General features: G+C 36.7%; 2 protein-coding genes and 1 long non-coding RNA gene across 4 annotated transcripts; 2 read left to right on the top strand and 1 right to left on the bottom strand.

The window, feature by feature from the left end:
- Positions 1-570: 570 nt before the first annotated feature.
- LOC106299450 (mitochondrial inner membrane protein OXA1) lies at positions 571-2140 on the top strand. Its single transcript, XM_013735546.1, is given in 6 exon segments — positions 571-1141; positions 1234-1327; positions 1407-1454; positions 1543-1595; positions 1686-1908; positions 1910-2140. Coding segments are annotated over 6 exon segments (891 nt in total). The 5' UTR covers positions 571-743; the 3' UTR covers positions 1985-2140.
- Positions 2141-4939: 2799 nt separating this feature from the next.
- Positions 4940-6183, bottom strand: LOC106300449. Its single transcript, XR_001262017.1, has 3 exons — positions 6013-6183; positions 5643-5730; positions 4940-5380 (listed from the first exon to the last, which is right to left on the bottom strand). It is a non-coding gene; the product is annotated as an uncharacterized LOC106300449 (long non-coding RNA).
- Positions 6184-11776: 5593 nt separating this feature from the next.
- On the top strand, positions 11777-17838 carry LOC106300448 (DNA replication licensing factor MCM2). 2 transcript variants are annotated; one of them, XR_001262016.1, is made up of 20 exons: positions 11777-12033; positions 12123-12304; positions 12383-12513; positions 12584-12767; positions 12873-13092; positions 13181-13388; positions 13510-13644; positions 13716-13907; positions 13988-14160; positions 14248-14436; positions 14510-14626; positions 14701-14785; positions 14894-15037; positions 15116-15241; positions 15340-15522; positions 15604-15765; positions 15878-15999; positions 16398-16831; positions 17119-17426; positions 17515-17838. XR_001262016.1 is itself a non-coding variant. In XM_013736592.1 (17 exons), the coding sequence occupies exons 1-17, from the start codon at positions 11822-11824 to the stop codon at positions 16001-16003; spliced, it is 2769 nt and encodes a 922-aa protein (XP_013592046.1). In that variant the 5' UTR covers positions 11777-11821; the 3' UTR covers positions 16004-16129. The 2 variants fall into 2 exon arrangements, 1 of the variants encoding a protein (XP_013592046.1); XM_013736592.1 differs by lacking the exons at positions 16398-16831; positions 17119-17426; positions 17515-17838 and having other exon boundaries at positions 15878-16129.
- The last annotated feature ends 404 nt before the right edge of the window (positions 17839-18242 follow it).

Here is an 18242-nt window from a genome sequence, read left to right on the forward strand (position 1 = left end):
TTTGGGGTTAAAATCAAGTTGTGGGTTAGTTTTGGCAAAAACCTCATGAAATTATAACTATACTTTTCTATTAAAAAAATCACTGTTTATGAATAAAGTACAAAATTAATGTGTGAAATGGCTATGGCACAAGTGTATGGTTATGCAATATCACAAATTCAATAAAATTATCAAAATCTCTTACTAATAATTTTAAAAATATTGTATACACAAACATATAAATAAAATTTATTTAACATATAAGAAAAAAATACAGAAAATGTTACAAAGAAATGGGCATATGATTACGAGAAACGAGCGTATGCCGGATCAACTTTTAAATTGTTATTATTTTATAAAATAGATTTTGATTAAGGTTTATACAAAAATATGGTTACAAAAAACACACAAATATAATTACAAAGAAAAACATAAATATAAAAATTAAATTTCAGAATCTTCTAGTTAACTAATAAACAAAAACCTAAACAGATTTGCGGTGGTACGGGATAAAGATGAATATAGTTTAGTATATATAGTGTTAGAAAGGGTATGATTACATATTTTCAGGGTTTATTTAACAAATCTTCCCTAGTCAATTGACATGCAGCATGCAAAGAAGGGTCCTTCTTCTCTCTAAACCCTAATCGTCGGTGAATTGAATTCTGATCCCAAGACGATTTCGCCTTTAACCTAGATTAGGGCGTTTTATTTCCTCCTCTGTAAAACCCAATTGGTCTCTCTTTTTCAGGCGATCCGATTCGATGTCACTCGTCCGTTGCTTATCCCTCAGGTCGGTGCTTAACGCTCGCCGTTACCGATCCTCTTATGCTTGTCTTGTCCCCCTTAACTATCGTCGTGATGAAGAAGAAGAAGAAGCTACGCGCCAATTCCCAGAAACTCGGAGTTACCACAGTTTCATCCATCACCAGAGCTCGAGCTTCTCTCGCAATCGGTCTTCCTTCCAATCTCCCGCGATTCCGTCTCATCGCACCATTTCGACCTTCAACTTCACTGGCTCGACCGCAACTGTTGAAATCCTCACCGATTGGGTTTTGAAATCTGCTGTTTCTAATGTCTGTGCTTTACACAATGTTGCTGATGCTCTTGCTTCACTTCAACACTTGCTCGCCTTGCTCAGTGCTTTCACATTTTCTCAGTGGTAAGCCTTCACAGATCATCTGATGATAAGTTTGTTGTCTGATATAAAGAAAGTGTTATGAATCTTCTTCTTCTTTTTTTTTGCGTTTGCAGGTGGGTGTGTATCATCGTCACATCGCTTTTGATTCGGGGAGTGACGATTCCGGTTTTGATTGATTGGCTAAACAACATTGCTGAGTATTTCAAGGTAAGTCTCTTACCACATTTTTAATGGGAGTTTGTCTAATACTGTATTGATAATGGCTAAACATTCTCTTTGCGTGCAGAATGTTGGCTCGCACTATGCTTCACCGCAAGGGGAGGCTCTAAACAAGGTAAACGTAACTCTCTTTGCGGAGATGTTTCTTTTACATTTTGTGATTTGAGTTACTCTCTTGGTTTCCTTAAACTCTAAACATTCAGGCATCACTTCTCAGAAAAAGTGGAAGACTAATGTACACCATGCTGGAAAAGGAGTAAGCATGCTTTCTTATCCACTATGTGTTTTGATGGCATTAACTAACTCAGTTATGGATTCTGAGTTTGTTGCTCTTGTATTGATGCAGGTTTCTTGGAGTGAAAGGATCAATCAGTGGCAAGGGCATTCAGGTTCCTCTCTTCTGGCTTTCCATTGAAGAGTTAAGACAAAACATGGCTGGGATTCTTGTTTCCTGTCTTCGTGGTAAGACATTTTCAGCGGAACTAATCAGGAACGGAGTCTTGAGCGAAGGACGCTTAGTGATAGTCGTTGGTGATGGATTCGGCCTTGAAATCCAAATCTTCGATCTTCGATTTCTCTCTTATCCTCAGGCGTCGTCAAGTCCAGAAACAGGCTCAGCAATACCATCAGTATCTATTGGAGTAGCATGGAAACTAATGCGACAATGACATAAAGCTACGATTTATTATTTTTTGGTTGAAATTGGTTTCGTAACCTATTTGCGTATTGATTGATGTTGATAAAGCGTGTCTGGACGTTAGAGGACTCGAAAACTTTGGGAAAATACAAATAATCATTCTTATTTTTCTGGCTTTCTAATTCTGCATCACTTTCTTCTTCCATCTCTTTATACCTCACGCCAATCTTGTTTCTTTTCAATGTTATGTATCGTCGTCACTAAATTGCAAAATTTGTTTGCTTCAAATCTCTTTTTGGTGGTGAGGATAAGAGAAACTGCCATCACTGTGGAAATATGTTTTTTATCGCTTTGATAGCTGAATCCAGCCAGCACTTTCTTAGTTAATCTCTAATGCAGCTCGTGGTTGACTTGGGTTATCAACACATTCGTAAGAAATGTGTATTTTTCATCTTCTCGAGAGTTGATTTCACTGCCATGGTCAATTCTTCTTTTCTACTTTTGATCCATGAGTTCACTATATTATGTACTTGTGGTTATCCTCACTTCGCGCGAATTGTTACTTTTTTTTCAAAGGAATGTATTGCTGTGTAACTTGATCAGTTCGTGAATGGCTTTAATTGTATTGGTGTTTATAGGTCTTTGAGATTATTGAGTGAAAGTTTGTGAGTTGCTGTGATTTGTGATAGACTGCGTAGCTAGTGGATGGAGATGGTATTTTGTTTGTGGTTTCTTGAGTGTGTTAACTTCGTTGTACGACTGGCGTTTTTCTTAAAGAAAAATTAAAGATGTTCGTTACATTCTGGGTGCAAAGTTGGAGTTGTTGAATTTTTTTTTTGTTAAACGATCACACCTCTGTTTCAATATTGTAGTCTGTGTCTCCGACATCCAGTACTGGACCATAGATCGATCATATTTCGACTGAGGATGCGATTATAATGAAAGAGCGACAATTTTTGTTTAATAAGAGATGGATCGGTGAAGAAAGCCTGATGGAATCAAATATCAAAAGGATGGTTATCAATGGATACAAGGAGTGCTGTCGAGATAGTAGACAAAATTTATGGATGCTGCTGGTATGCAGGGCCGGCTCAAAGAAACTGTAGGCTCTTGAGCAAAATAATTTTCAAATTTTTTTTATATATCATGGATAATTTATAAAAAAATTGGACCCTTATCTCTATTTTTGTTAAACAAATAGGCCACTTTCTAATACTATATATGCCAAAAAAAAGTTGGACTCTGGGACCACACCTCATTGCACTGCCTCCTAAGCCGACCCTGCTGGCATGAGATTTTGATTTGTAAGAAGGCGAATCCACCTTAAAGTATTTTTGTTTTATAGGAGACTCTCGAGGATCTCGAAGTACAAAATGATTTGACAAAACCATATGAAGAAGTTATGGGGTCTCCGGGAAATTAAAAGAAGCTTATCACGATGAAAAATTATACTGAAAACAAAAGAGGAAATACATGGCATACAAAAAAAATATAGAAATTCAAAATTTTATCATGTATTAAAGACGCCTTCAGAAAAAAAATTTGGGCCTATATGACAAAGAGGATAAGTGGTTTACTTCGAAAACAGAAGTAAAAGGGGTTGCACTTAACTATTTTAATGACCTGTTTCAGTCATGAGGTCCCAAAAATGATCACGGACAATCAAAATAATAGGTTACAACTTTGACTATGGAAGAAGAGATGAGATCAGCAGTATTTATGATGCACTCCGAGAAAGCACGAGAACGTATGCATGACAACCTTTTTTTCAGTAATACAAAGATCGGCCTAGGCTACGCCTAGGTTTTTTGTTTGAATTTTAATTTTAATTATATATTTAGTATGTTTATTTTAATATATAAATATTATAATCTATTACACAAATATAAGTAGCTCGATAATTATAAAATAATTTTAAATTATTCATTGTTTTTTTTTCTTATGCAAATCCAAATTTTGTATTCAATTTTTTATTGGAAATTATATATAAAATGATGAGTAGAATGAAAAAATAATAATTAAATTTTAGTTATGGTGTTTAATTGGCTGAATTATAGACATGTTTCATTTCTAACTTTTTTTTTTTCAATTTGTCTCTGAGTAATTTAATGGACCCTCTTCTTAAATCTACAATATATATTTTTGTGATTTTTTTCTTAAATCATATGTTTAAAATTTTTAATATTATCTTGATCAAAAAACTTACAACTACTTAAAAATTATAGACTAAATTCTTACAATAAAATTTTTCCATTTACAACGCACTTAATTAGACTCGTTATCTAAATATTATTTATCTTACTTATATAACTTTTGTTGTAAAATATTGTTAAATGTACAACTAATTAAATATTATTTTTCTCAGTTACTGCCTTATGCTTTTCAGTTGTTCCATTTGTTCAAAAGTCAAAAAGCAAATCATATTTCTAGACAAAAATATGTCTGGTGGGTACCAAACGCAGCTTTACTCAAGACTTGTCTCGAGGTTAGACTCACTGCCGAGACAGTAACGGAGGAGTATTATGATATAGAAAGAAACAAATGAAAAGTTCCTAACTCATGCCTGGACTTAGGTTCTAGTGAAAACGCATGATATCAAATGTGTATAGCTCATTCACAAACAAATCCTAGGTGAGATATACTTTTACTTTGCTACTACTGAAGCAAAAAGTTCTTGTATGAAATTTGGTTGAAGATGTAAATAGAGCGCATAAGGTACTTGTCTTTACTGCATAGTGTTAGAGGAATGTGTATAATATTTATTCTGAAGGCTATTTTAATTATCAACTTAGTAGTTCAGTTAAATTTTATATAATAGAATCATAGGGGAAGCTTTACGTATTTGGATTGGTAGTAAAAGTAAAACAAAGATGGTGGCAATCCCTTTATTATTTTGAATTATCAAGTTAACGCATTCTGAAATACCAAGTCAAAAATTAAAACTGCACTTGGGGGGTGTCCATACCATGTCATCATCAAGATCCTCTTCGTCATCAGAAACTTGAGGTGGACTTAAAAAGGTGAAGAAACTCTCACAGTCCTCAGTCTTAGTGATCGGCTTTGTGTTTTTGGATCCCTTATTTGGCTTCTTTTTAAGGATCCTCCGAGTCAAACACTTTCCAGGAAACCACTCAATCTCCGTCCTGGATAATACTTAAAAGATCAATAAGACTTCTAGAGAACCATAAAACAGTAAATGCATGATAAAATCAAAAGATCATATCCAATGGCCTTCTCGAGGATAGGCTCATCTTCATATCATGTGATATGTCTTGGTCAAGACTGTGTTCTTGAAGTAAGGGTTCTCATCAAAGAAAAACTCGAGCTTAAAAACCCGTTTGGTTCTTCAACGCTGTTCCACTTGATATCCTTAAGATACTTAAGAGCACCTTCATCTCAGGTATCTAGAATCATTGGGGAAAAAGTACATCAAGATAAAGAGAATCGAATTTTAATAAACAAAAACAATATAAGAGTATCCTAATAATGGACCTCTTCAGCAGTAATTTCATTGTTTTTTAATGCAATAAGCCATAAATCAGGTACTTCTTTCGCTGCAGGAAACAAAAAAGAAAAACAGATGCTCGTATAAATTGAAACAATATTTCACGATCATCAGAAACTAAAAACATAATCAGGTTTTAGTGTGCGCAATAGATAGCATACCTTCAGCAGTTTTGTCTTCTCATTTTTCTGTTTTCACTTCTTCTGGTGCACCTTCAACTTCAACCACACCAGTGACAATCTCATATCGCTGTTTTATGTGAACAATGCGATAGGAAAGCAGAAAACCATTAGTGTCAGTTACTTATAATCATACGACAGAGAGAAGTCTTGTTAAACTTGTATTAGTCATCTTAGGAAAGCAGAAAAACATCAATATATCAGTTATAAGCATGTGGGAATACAAAAAGAAGTAAAGAACACTCAACACTATTAACATATAAGTAAGTAGCAACGCATAGAAGTATTTTTAATCAAACTTTTATTAGTTGAGGTTTCATGTGATGATAGAATCAAAGACCATTTGCATTACCTTGGTATAGAAAGGCTGATACAATTTCTGATATTTAGCTTCTAGTGCTGCTCTCTGACTCTCCTCGAAGAACTTTGCTTCGATTTCATCATGTTGGTTCTACAGTGCAAAACTGAATTAAGGAATCAGATATAACTCTGGACTCCCCCAAAATGTAATCAGAGCCAACGATTTCAAACCAAATGCAAAATGAGATTGTGTTAGAAAACAGAGAAAACAAAAAAACTTTAATGTTTTACTGCCCAAAAGAGATGAAGTAATGCACGTGAAAACAACTCCAATCTCTGGGATTATTCCACACTTCGTCTCCTCCAACAGTTTTCTCTTCCTTCCATCCAATCAAATTTTAACGGAAGAAATCGATCTACCGGTGGGGTTTGAGGAGATGGTGTCACCCGAAAACGCTAATTGGATATCCGACCTGATCGACACCGACTATGGAAGCTTCACCATCCAAGGTCCTGGTTTCTCTTGGCCCGTTCACCAACCTCTTGGCGTTTCTTCTAACTCCAGGACTGCGTGCGTGTGTACGCCGGAGAATCACCGGGAAGGATGTCTCCGATTTTTAAGTCGGCGGTTTTGGCAAAGTATTACGGCGAGAAGAAAAGACGACAGAAAGAGAAGAGAAAAAGAGAGAACACAGACGAAGTGCAGCGTTTTGGAAGAGGGACAGGTGTCGCGATGTCAGGCTTCGAATTAGTGATGTGGACGCTGAGGTGGCTTCACCAAGAGGGAGTAAACCCTCTTTTATATATAAAGATTGGTCAATTGTCAACACATATGTGGTTATTATGGTCAATAATTTTCCCAGATCAGGCATTTTTTTATGATAGACTTAATATATTCCAAAACTAGCCATGGGAATTCAGTTCTCAGTTCCGATCTTGGTTTGGATCTTCGGTTTTCAATTTTTCGGTTTTAGAAATTTATGATCTTTCAGATATTTAGAAAATTTGGTCCGGTTCCAGTTTTTCCTTTTGGTTCTCGGTTTGGTTTGGGTAACAAAGATCCAAGATAATTTCGAATCCCAATCGATTCCAGTTTTTTCGATTAATTAGGATTTAAAAGTAAGAAAATTCAGGGTTTTTGGACTAGATATCATTTTTTTTGGGGGGGGGGGTAGGTAAAAATATAGATGGTTTTAAATATTTCAAATAAAAATATTCAACTAATTCAGTTTTTGAGTATTTTGGTTTATAAATAGTATTTTAAAATTATTTGATTATTTAAAAACTAAAATAGTTAATATTTATAGGTATATAAATTATACTATAGAAATTTGGGTACCTATTCAGTTTTTGGTTCCATTCGAGTTATTTGGTCATAGAGATATATGATCCTCTTGGGTAATTGGTAGAATCCAAACTCAAACCGAACATCTAGAAGACATATCTAAAAAAATTCAAATATCATTTTTGATTAAGTAAGATTCATGTTTAGATTCGCCAAGCACAAATAACTTCTTAATGAAAGTTACACTCGCTCTTGACCAATAAACATGAACTTTAATAATCCAATAAGCTTACAAATTTTGAAAAAAGTTGAGATTTTGGAACAAAATGAGATAGAAGTGCAAGATGAATGGTTTGTGTGTGTACGAAATGAGGATACGAAGATGTAGATGTTGATTTTAGGTGCATTTAGCGTTTGAAATTGGATGTTCATGGTGGTTGATATATTGATGATAATAACAATGTTGTAAATAAAAGAGTTGATAAGGATGATAGAGTAAAACTAGGGCTGGGCAAAAAATCCGGATCCGAAGAACCGAACCGAATCTTATCCGAAAAAGTAGTACCAAACCCGAACCGAAATTGATTAAATATCCAAACGGGTTCAAAATTTTGGTATCTAAAAAACCGAAACCGAACCCGACCCGAATCGAAGTATCTCGGGTACCCGAATGTAACTGAAACAAATTTATATACCTAAATATATTACTTATTTTTAGATTTTGTATATATTAAAAACATCCAAAATATATAAGATACTTTTAAGTTGTCTAAAATACATGAAAATATAAATAAATAGTCAAAAGTAAATGTCGAAAATAGCTAAAATATATTCAAAACACCAGAATGCTTGAAATATCTATTGATTTTCTATCCAAACATTCAAATCAAACCAATTTATATGTTAATTTTAGGTATTTTGACATATATTATAAAAAATTATGTGTAATATATTATTTTATTTTATAGATTTTGAGAAATTTTAAGCATATAATGAATATTAAAATTTTAAAAATAATTTAAATGAGTTATCCGAACCCGAACCGAACCCGCAAAGATCCAAACCGAACCCAAACCGAGATTTAGAAATATCCGAATGGGACTGAAATATTTAAACCCGAAAACCCGAAACCCGATTAGATCCGAACCGAATCCAAATAGATTCCCGAACGCCCACCTCTAAGTAAAACAATCAAGTAACAATATTCTCGTGAATAACTTGAATTTCTAGGGTAATTAGGGAAAATAAAAATTTCAAAAAGTTAGGTTACTTGTGCATTTTGTCTTCAAATTTAGGTCATTTCTGTAGAAACCACAATTAAAAGTATATATAATTTTCTGAAACTAGTATATGCGTAAGCATCAATTTTATATCTATGCTATCAAAATTAAGACTAAATGTACTAAAATTAGTACAATATGTGAATGATATTTCACCCAAAAATAAATTGATCTTCATAATTTTTTTTTTGCTTTACTTGTGAACTAGAAAATAACTCATAAAATTTAAGCTTTTTAATAAAATAATTTAATTAATCAAAGTTAACTATTAAAAATATGTATATATATTGTTGTTTCATGCCTATATAAGACCTAATAAATATAATACTTTAAATTTTTACTATTTTCAAAATAATAATTTTTATTAATAATATTTTTATTGTTTCTAAAAACCAAAATTTAAAATCACCATCCAATCAAGATTTTTAGAATGTGGATTCTTTAAAAAAATAAATAAACTAGCTTTTTCAAATAAATGTATTTTGTTTTAAAAACAAAATTTCATGATTTTTTTTCCAAATCTTTCAATGGTTTTTCATATATTTTTTTCTATATTTATGCTTTAATAATGAAATAAAAAGATGATAAAACGATAATCACTATAAAAAATAAAGTTTAGTAAGAAAAATTTGTTTAATATATATAATATGAAAATATATATAATAACATTTAAAAAAACTAAAAGATATTTCAAAATCAAAAACCAAAAATTAAAATCAAAATCCTAAAACTAAAATTAAAAACCAAAAACCAAAAACCAAATTTTTTTTTTTATAGTAAAAATGTTAAGATTCATTACCAATTTTCAAGTTTTTTTACAGAAATACAGAGATGACAAAGGAGCAGAAAGACATAATGAAACTAAACACAAACTCATGCCTAGCTAAACAAGGGCTAATCATCAAGTTGAGCAGCTAACAAGCAAAAGAAACATCAAAATCGGAACATACACTTGCCGCAGAATCGAACCCGCAGTGATACGAGAACTGAACCCGGTAAAGTTTGGCATTCCCGATGATCAGTTCTTAATGATCGGACTCATCAAAAACAGCTTGCGTCGACCTCCTAATCTGCGGCCTTCACTTACATACAACAACACCCGAGAACGAGCACACCCGCAGTGACTAAGACGAGCTTTATTCGGAAAAGAGCCTCTTGGAACCGCCACACACCATCGATACTACACCAAGAAAACAAAGAAAGCAAGCACCACCTTGAGTCAAAGCGGACAGGAGATAGCCCTAGATCACGCCCCTGAAACTTGCTGCCTCAGCGTGCGCCGCCACCGAGGAGAGAAGCCGTGGTTGACAAGTCTGATAGCTAACCTGATGTGCCCCAGTCCATGGATCAGTACATGGAACCAGCTCCACATGGAGATCAGGACGTTCTGAACAATTCAACCGAGGTTCATCCATCCAACTGTACCGATCAGACTGGCCGAGCCGTGTACCGGATTGACCCGCGTTCGTCCGGAATGGAGTTTCGGCTGGAACCACGATCAAACGACCGAACTGACCGTACCAGAGCTCGTCTTTCCCGACCATCTCGACATTCTAGGGACAATAGTCGAGCCAGACTTAGCTTGGGTCATGAAGAACCTAAAGACATACATGGATTCTCACCGGGCAGACATACATGGATTCTCACACTTAGCTTGGGTCATGAAGAACCACAAGAGTCCTTATCGTTACCGCCGTGCATCTATCAGGTTCAGATGAATCTAGACAGTAGCCGAAGGGTTTCCTTGACCAGAACGTGAACCGTAGGGTCATCTTTGACCAATCTGCATGGAAAACTGAGTCTTTGACTCATTAATAATATTCTAGTCAATGTTTCTATTTTCTATGTCTTGTTTTCCCACAATTCTCTTTAATTCTCATTGACTACAAGTAGTATAATATGTAATCTCTTCCATGAATAAAATCAGTCTAGGTTTGAGTTTATTTTTATTTTTTTTTCTGAGTGAGAGAGAGAGAGTTCTTTAGCTAATTCATTGGTGTGAACCGGCTTGTTGATTTGGTGGTCAGCCAATTCATCTTTGTGTGTTGTTTGGTGGTTAGCCAACACACTACATTCTTTCTTAGGTGGTTAGCCTTAGATCGTGGGTATACCAAGAGCCATTCTGCATCTCTTGACAATCCTTTCAATCCATCTCAGTTCCAGAAGTGCCATTTGCCTTCTCGGATCATATCCAACACCCAGCTAAAGTGATCCTTCAATCTAGGACGTATCATAACCTCCTCGCACACACATCCGCAAAGGAGAACCCGCAACAGACCCTCTAGGATTGGTTCCGACAGCAACTCCAAAGAACTCTTGTGAAATAGACTGACCGGTCTAAAAAAAGGATGTCGGTGGAGACCACCAAGACAAGCGGAAGGAACACCGCAACTCCACCGTCTGGGACAGCCGTCAACGCCTTCAACCAAGCGAGTCTAATCACCCACCCGAGAAGGAAAAGCGCATGATGCAGAGGAAGGAGATAGATCCACTTCCGAAATCCAGATCTGACGCCAGATCGAGACCACCGCAACCACGCTCTACCCAAAAAACCGCACATCCACTCCACCACCACGCTTCTCCGGAGATCCAAGACCAACTAACACCAGATCTGAAACCGCGGTGGTGTCAAAAGCTTAGAGCGCCGTGAAAAGAAACGAGGAGAAGAAGGGAGGGGAGAGGCGAGAGAAGGAAGAAGAACGGAGGGAAGGCGACCGGAGACAGAAGAGAGAAGTCGCCGGCCACCCAAATCAGAACAGATTTAAGGCTTGCTTTTCTGATGAGTTGTTGATAAGGTAGAGAGAGGTTAGAGGAAAAGAGAGTTAAGTGAACTATTTTTCTTCTTCTCAACCAAAATTTAAGTAAACAATCATGACCATAGTCCATAGATAGGGCATAGATGAGAGATAAAGATTGTTATTTCTATATTGTACTATTTCGGTTTTATTATATTATCACTGTTTTGTAATAAATTATCACATCTTTGATATTGTTACATGGTTGCTCATATTTTCATGTCCAATATGAATATCTAACAAGTTCAACCTTTTATTCACCATTATTATCAATCTGAATGTGCGGGAATTTAGTTCAAAAAAAAAAAAAAAGAATGTGCGGGAATTCACAGGAGACGAGTAATGAGTATCGACAGGCCCAATTACACAGACAGGCCCATTTGCCAATTTGGCGCGAAAATCTCCCGCCTAAATCGAAGATACAGTCTGATGACTGAGTAGGTGTCATTCATTGTGCCCTAGTTTCCATTATCGAGAGAGAGAGAGAGAGAGAGGGTAAAAATGGCGGGAGAAGATTCAGACAACCAGCCGTCGTCGCCAGCTTCACCTTCCTCGGCTGGGTTCAACACCGACCAGTTACCTTTCAGTACGAGCCAGAACTCCGAGAATATTTCCGATGAAGAAGCAGAGGTAGATCCGCAAATCATAAGAGATGAGCCGGAGGAGGAAGAAGAAGAAGATGGAGAAGATCTCTTCAACGATAACTTCCTCCAGTAAGCACGCCTTTCACTTACAAAATATTTCGTCTTAGTTTTATAATTTGCTAAATTGTTTTTTTTTAAAATTAAATTAAAATTGACAGAGACTATGGAAGAAGAGATGAGCAAGATCAGTATGAGTCTGTTGGATTGGACGATTCGGTAGACGATGATAGGGATTTAGGTCAGATTGCGCTTGACCGTCGCGCCGCCGATGCTGTCCTCGATGCTCGTGAAAGTCGCTTCGCTAACCGCAAGCTTCCTCATCTTCTTCACGACAATAATGGTAACCTCTAATCTCCTCCTGTTCACTAACTGAATTTTGAATGAAATCTGAAACCCTAATTAAGGATACACGGTTCAGATTCAGATGATTGGAACTATAGACCTTCCAAGAGGGCTCGAGCTGCGGTTCCGCCAAGAGATCCTGATGGAGACCCAAGTTCCCAGCCTGATGTTTCTATGACTGATCAAACAGATGACTATCAAGATGAGGTATATATGATTGATTATTATGTGTCTTTCAGTTCTATTAGCAGTGCTAATCGTGTTCTCGTAAATTTAGGATGACAACGACGATGAAGCAGAGTTTGAGATGTATCGGATCCAAGGAAGTCTGAGGGAATGGGTTATGAGAGACGAAGTGCGTCGTTTCATTGCCAAGAAGTTCAGAGACTTCTTGCTCACTTTTGTCAAACCAAACAATGAGAATGGAGAATATGTTCGTCTGATTAATGAAATGGTCTCAGGTACTTTTTTTTTTTTTTTGTTTGCTACTGCACTTTGTAGAGCTATAAGAATGAGATAGCAGCTTTCTGATACTGGTATGTATATGTCATCTCTCTTATCTGCAGCTAATAAGTGCAGTCTAGAAATTGACTACAAAGAGTTCATACATGTCCACCCGAATATTGCCATCTGGCTAGCCGATGCTCCACAACCTGTTCTTGAAGTCATGGAGGAAGTTTCAGAAAAGGTCATCTTTGATCTGCACCCAAACTACAAGAATATTCACCAGAAGATTTATGTTCGTGTTACCAATCTACCAGTAAATGACCAGATTCGGAACATAAGGTAATTAATATTGATTGAGCTGAACATATCGACAGTGGTGAATTTATAATTCTTCAGCTTAACCCTTTTCTGTCGGTGACTTTTTCAGGCAGATTCATCTTAACACTATGATCCGCATTGGTGGAGTTGTCACGAGGCGCTCTGGGGTCTTTCCTCAGCTGCAGCAGGTGAAATATGACTGCAACAAGTGTGGAGCGGTTTTGGGACCTTTCTTCCAAAACTCTTATTCAGAAGTCAAGGTCGGTTCTTGCTCTGAATGCCAATCAAAAGGACCGTTTACTGTTAATGTCGAACAGGTAAGGATTCTATTGTCTCTCTCTCTATCATTTCCCTTTGAATAAATGAGCTTCACTGTAAGCTTTAAATTTAGAAATGTGATGTTTAACATGCTTCTGTTAATTACTCTCCTTGCTTCAGACAATATACAGGAACTATCAGAAGCTTACCATTCAAGAGAGTCCAGGAACAGTGCCTGCTGGACGACTTCCAAGACACAAGGAAGTTATCTTGCTGAATGACCTTATTGATTGCGCTCGTCCTGGAGAAGAAATTGTACGTTCATATACCTTACTCTTCTAGAATACTTAGATGATTGATATTATCTTGCATGATATGTATTCCAGGAGGTTACTGGGATATATACCAACAATTTTGACCTCTCTTTGAACACAAAGAATGGTTTTCCTGTCTTCGCCACTGTGGTGGAAGCAAATTATGTTACAAAGAAGCAAGACCTCTTCTCTGCATACAAGCTAACCCAGGAAGACAAGACGCAAATTGAAGAGTTATCCAAGGATCCACGTATAGTTGAACGTGTAAGTCGGATATAAATTCTTTGGAATTCCTTCAAAGTTAAGTTCATCCCACTTAAAAGTTATTTCAATTTCTCTCTCAGATCATTAAGTCAATTGCTCCGTCAATATATGGACACGAAGATATCAAAACAGCTATTGCTCTTGCTATGTTTGGAGGCCAGGAGAAAAACATTAAAGGGAAACACAGATTGCGTGGAGACATTAATGTACTTCTACTAGGAGATCCAGGAACAGCAAAATCACAATTTCTGAAGTAAGTGTACATTTCTGGCAAATTGACTTCATGTAGTGAATATTCCACTAACAGCAACCCTTTTTCTCTCTCTCTCTCTCTCTCTAGATACGTCGAGAAAACTGGTCAGAGAGCCGTCTACACGACTGGAAAGGGAGTTTCTGCTGTTGGTCTGACTGCAGCAGTACACAAGGATCCAGTGACAAGGGAGTGGACGCTTGAAGGAGGGGCACTTGTACTTGCGGACCGAGGAATCTGTCTTATCGATGAGTTTGACAAGATGAATGACCAGGACAGGTGACAAAAATGCAACAAGTGATAATTCATCTTTCTGGAGAAAGTGGCGCTGATATGTGTTTTTTGTTACCAGGGTGAGTATCCATGAAGCCATGGAACAGCAGAGTATTAGTATATCAAAGGCAGGAATTGTTACTTCTCTTCAAGCTCGTTGCTCTGTTATTGCCGCAGCTAATCCAGTTGGTGGAAGGTACGGAAATAGTCAACTGAGCTACAATTTGTAGTCTGGATCTCGGTAATAAGTTTGTGGCGTTGCAATTTCAGGTACGATTCATCCAAATCATTTGCACAAAATGTCGAGTTGACAGATCCGATCCTTTCTCGTTTTGATATCCTTTGTGTTGTCAAGGTACATTTTTCTAGACCTATGCTTTTCATTCTTTGTGATCATATCACTGACTGCGTTAACCTTTTTTTTTGGTTATTGACATGACTTAAACCAATTGTATGGCTGCAGGATGTGGTTGACCCAGTGACAGATGAAATGCTTGCTGAATTTGTTGTCAATAGTCACTTCAAATCACAACCTAAAGGTGGTAAAATGGATGATAGTGAGCCCCAGGATGTCGTTCAGGGATCTAGCGGTTCTTCTGATCCCGAGGTTTGTGATTGGCTTTGAAGTTTCTATGTCTTTATGTCTCGGTAGTAATGCTATTTCATCATATGTATGTATATACAGGTTCTTCCCCAGGACTTGCTGAGGAAATACTTAACATACTCGAAGTTGTATGTATTTCCAAAACTGAGTGAAATAGATGCAAAGAAGTTAGAAACGGTTTATGCTAATCTAAGAAGAGAGTCAATGGTAAGTTCTTCTTGATTTTAATTGTTACTGATGAGTTACCGTCTTTCTCAAATAGCATCCCGGTATAATCTCTTGACCTGCTAATTCTTTTGGTTCAGAACGGACAAGGAGTCTCTATTGCGACAAGGCACCTGGAGTCCATGATCCGAATGTCTGAAGCACATGCAAGGATGCACCTTAGACAGTATGTGACAGAGGAAGATGTTAACATGGCCATTAGAGTCCTGCTCGACTCTTTCATATCAACCCAGAAATTTGGAGTCCAGAGAACTCTAAGAGAGGTATGTAGCTAAGTTGTGCACAAACATTTCAGTGGAGCTTATATGGATTCTGAGATTTGAATTGATGAAAACTGGGTGCAGAGTTTCAAAAGATACATAACATACAAAAAGGACTACAACTCATTGCTGCTGGTTCTTCTGAAAGAGCTAGTGAAGAATGCTATGAAGTTTGAAGAAATTATTACGGGATCAAACTCGGGACTACCTTCTATCGAGGTTAAGATAGAGGAGCTGCAGACGAAGGTAATGCTCATATGGTTATGCTGTTGCTGTTGTTCTTAAAGTCCATATGGATGGGGGTTATTATAGAATTAGAGGTATGCTTCTTATAACTATTTACGTGTTACATTTGCAGGCCAACGAATACGACATTGCAGATCTAAGGCCGTTCTTTTCAAGCACAGATTTTGCGAAAGCACATTTCGAATTGGATCAGGTTCTAGGAGTGATCAAATGTCCTAGAAGGCTAGTCACTTGGTAAAGAAAGAAGCTTACAGCTACTTAAAAACCAATGTTTTATCATATTATTATTGAGTTTTTCACCAAAACATTCGATGGATTATTAGAAGTTGGTTTCCTTTTGTGTTAAAATTTAGCCTTGAAACCGTGACACCAGTGTGACGAACTAGTCATCCATCCGGCTTTGAGTTGGTCAATTAAATCTTATCAATTTTGGTACTACTAAAAATTTAAGATATGAAATCCCTTAGAGCATCTTTATTAAATAAGCACTAGAAGAGGCGGTCTTTTAAGACAAGTGTTGGCCAAAGGGCTATCATCTCTTTCTCTCGACGGAATGCTCTTCATCATCAAAAGTTCAAAGCTTTCCACTTTGTGGATCTCTCTACCAATGGGTGTTTGTGTGATTTTTACAGAGATATGGAGGCAGATCAGATCGTGATGTTTGGTTCCCGAAACGCTGAGTTCTTCTACGCTTGCAGCAATCCTTACTACAACCGCCTCCGCCTCCTCCTCCCCCTCGTGTTCGCCGTGTCTTTATCTCTCCTCATCCTCTTCACCTTCCTCTCCTTCCTGGCTCCGCATCCGGGAGATTCCGATCGCCTCCCACCAAGCGTTCGCCACACATCCTGATTCCATTTTTCTCTCTCGCAGATCAACATTGGAGGAGGAGGAGGCAGTGATACGATCAGATCAACATTGGAATTGGCACAAAGCATAAAGATTACAGTTAGAATTGGCACAAATCAGCAGCTTTCCGAGAAGAGACTGTATCAGCAGCTTTCTCTGTATCATCATGGCTCCTGTATTTTCAAGAGACGCCTGGCGATGCGTGTGGCACATGATCCAGGTTCCTTATTTCATTATACCAAGATTAATCCTTTTTATTTGGAATTGACTTGGCAAATGTGAAATGAAAATTATACCACTAGTTTAGCGTCCAAGTAACCCAAGTTTAACGAAAGCAGAGTTAAAAATACACATACAGTATGTGATGATGCTAGTTTTTAGGGATTAAACTCAGGGGTTTGTTTATTGTAAGTTACTAGCTACCGCTTACTCTTTTTTTTTACTGTCATCCTTGATATAAAAATCAGTGGAAGTCTAGTTAACCTTGATATTATTTGCGTAGTTTAGTACTTGAGAACAAGCGTGACAGAGACGGTGATGCCTCGCAACAACCTTTGCAAGGACAAAGGAAATGGCTAGCTTCTAGTCGTTGGGCTGCAGCTGCTCAGTTTGCACTAGGTGTGAGTCTTACATCATCGCACAACGATCTTCAGATCCTTGAGATTGAAAATGATGGGAGTATTCTGAAGAGAACGAAAGATGCGGTTGTGACTTTGCGGAATGTTCTGGAGGGGAAACATGACAAGGAGATTGCAGAGTCGCTTGAGGAACATAATATATCTAGAGACGGTTGGTTGTCATCACTGTATAGAATGGTAGAAGTTAAATAGATACATCTCTCAACAAATCTTCATCACCACATCAAAGTCAAATCTTGCTCTTATCTTGAACTCTTGCTCTCAGGGCTTGCGGTGATGAGCAGATTGGCGAGGAACAGAATGCAACAACCAGGTTACAATTTGGAAGGAAACTCGTTTGACTGGGACAATATCGAGATGTAGATTAAGTTTCAGGTCAAGCTATAGTCATCATCATCAGTTGTGAAGAAGATAAACATTTCATAAATAAAATCTATTTAAAAAAAAAAGAACCCCTAAATAAGAGATATGCAATGGAGAGACTAATTGTACGGGTTTTAGGTCTCTAACTTCACTTTAACTAATTAAAAGTACTAAAAAATTCTTTAGAGACCCAAATAGGGGCTTTAAGATAAAGATGCTCTTATATATTCGAGAAAATGGCCAACAATTTTACAATGTTTTTAGCAAACAATGGTCAACTATACCCTGACCCGCGCGCCAGCGCGGATATGAATTTTCGGTTTATGGTTATTTATTTAACTAAATGATGTATTTGTAATATTTGATGTATTATATTCACCAAGTAAATAATTTTTTTGGCATTTTAAACCATCTATTTATGATGAATATTCGATATCATATACAAAATTGAAAAAATAAACGTAATTAGAGAATTGTAGACGATATATAAAAACAATGGTTATTAATGTAAAATATGAAGAAATATTATATCATGACTTAGTATGGCATAAAAGATTATAAATTAGTTATACATGTTTAAAGAAAATAAAATGATTTTTAAACTTCTATGAAAAATTTAACATATAAAAA

Source organism: Brassica oleracea, chromosome C6 (genome assembly GCF_000695525.1).
Source record: "Brassica oleracea var. oleracea cultivar TO1000 chromosome C6, BOL, whole genome shotgun sequence".
NCBI lineage: Eukaryota > Viridiplantae > Streptophyta > Magnoliopsida > Brassicales > Brassicaceae > Brassica > Brassica oleracea.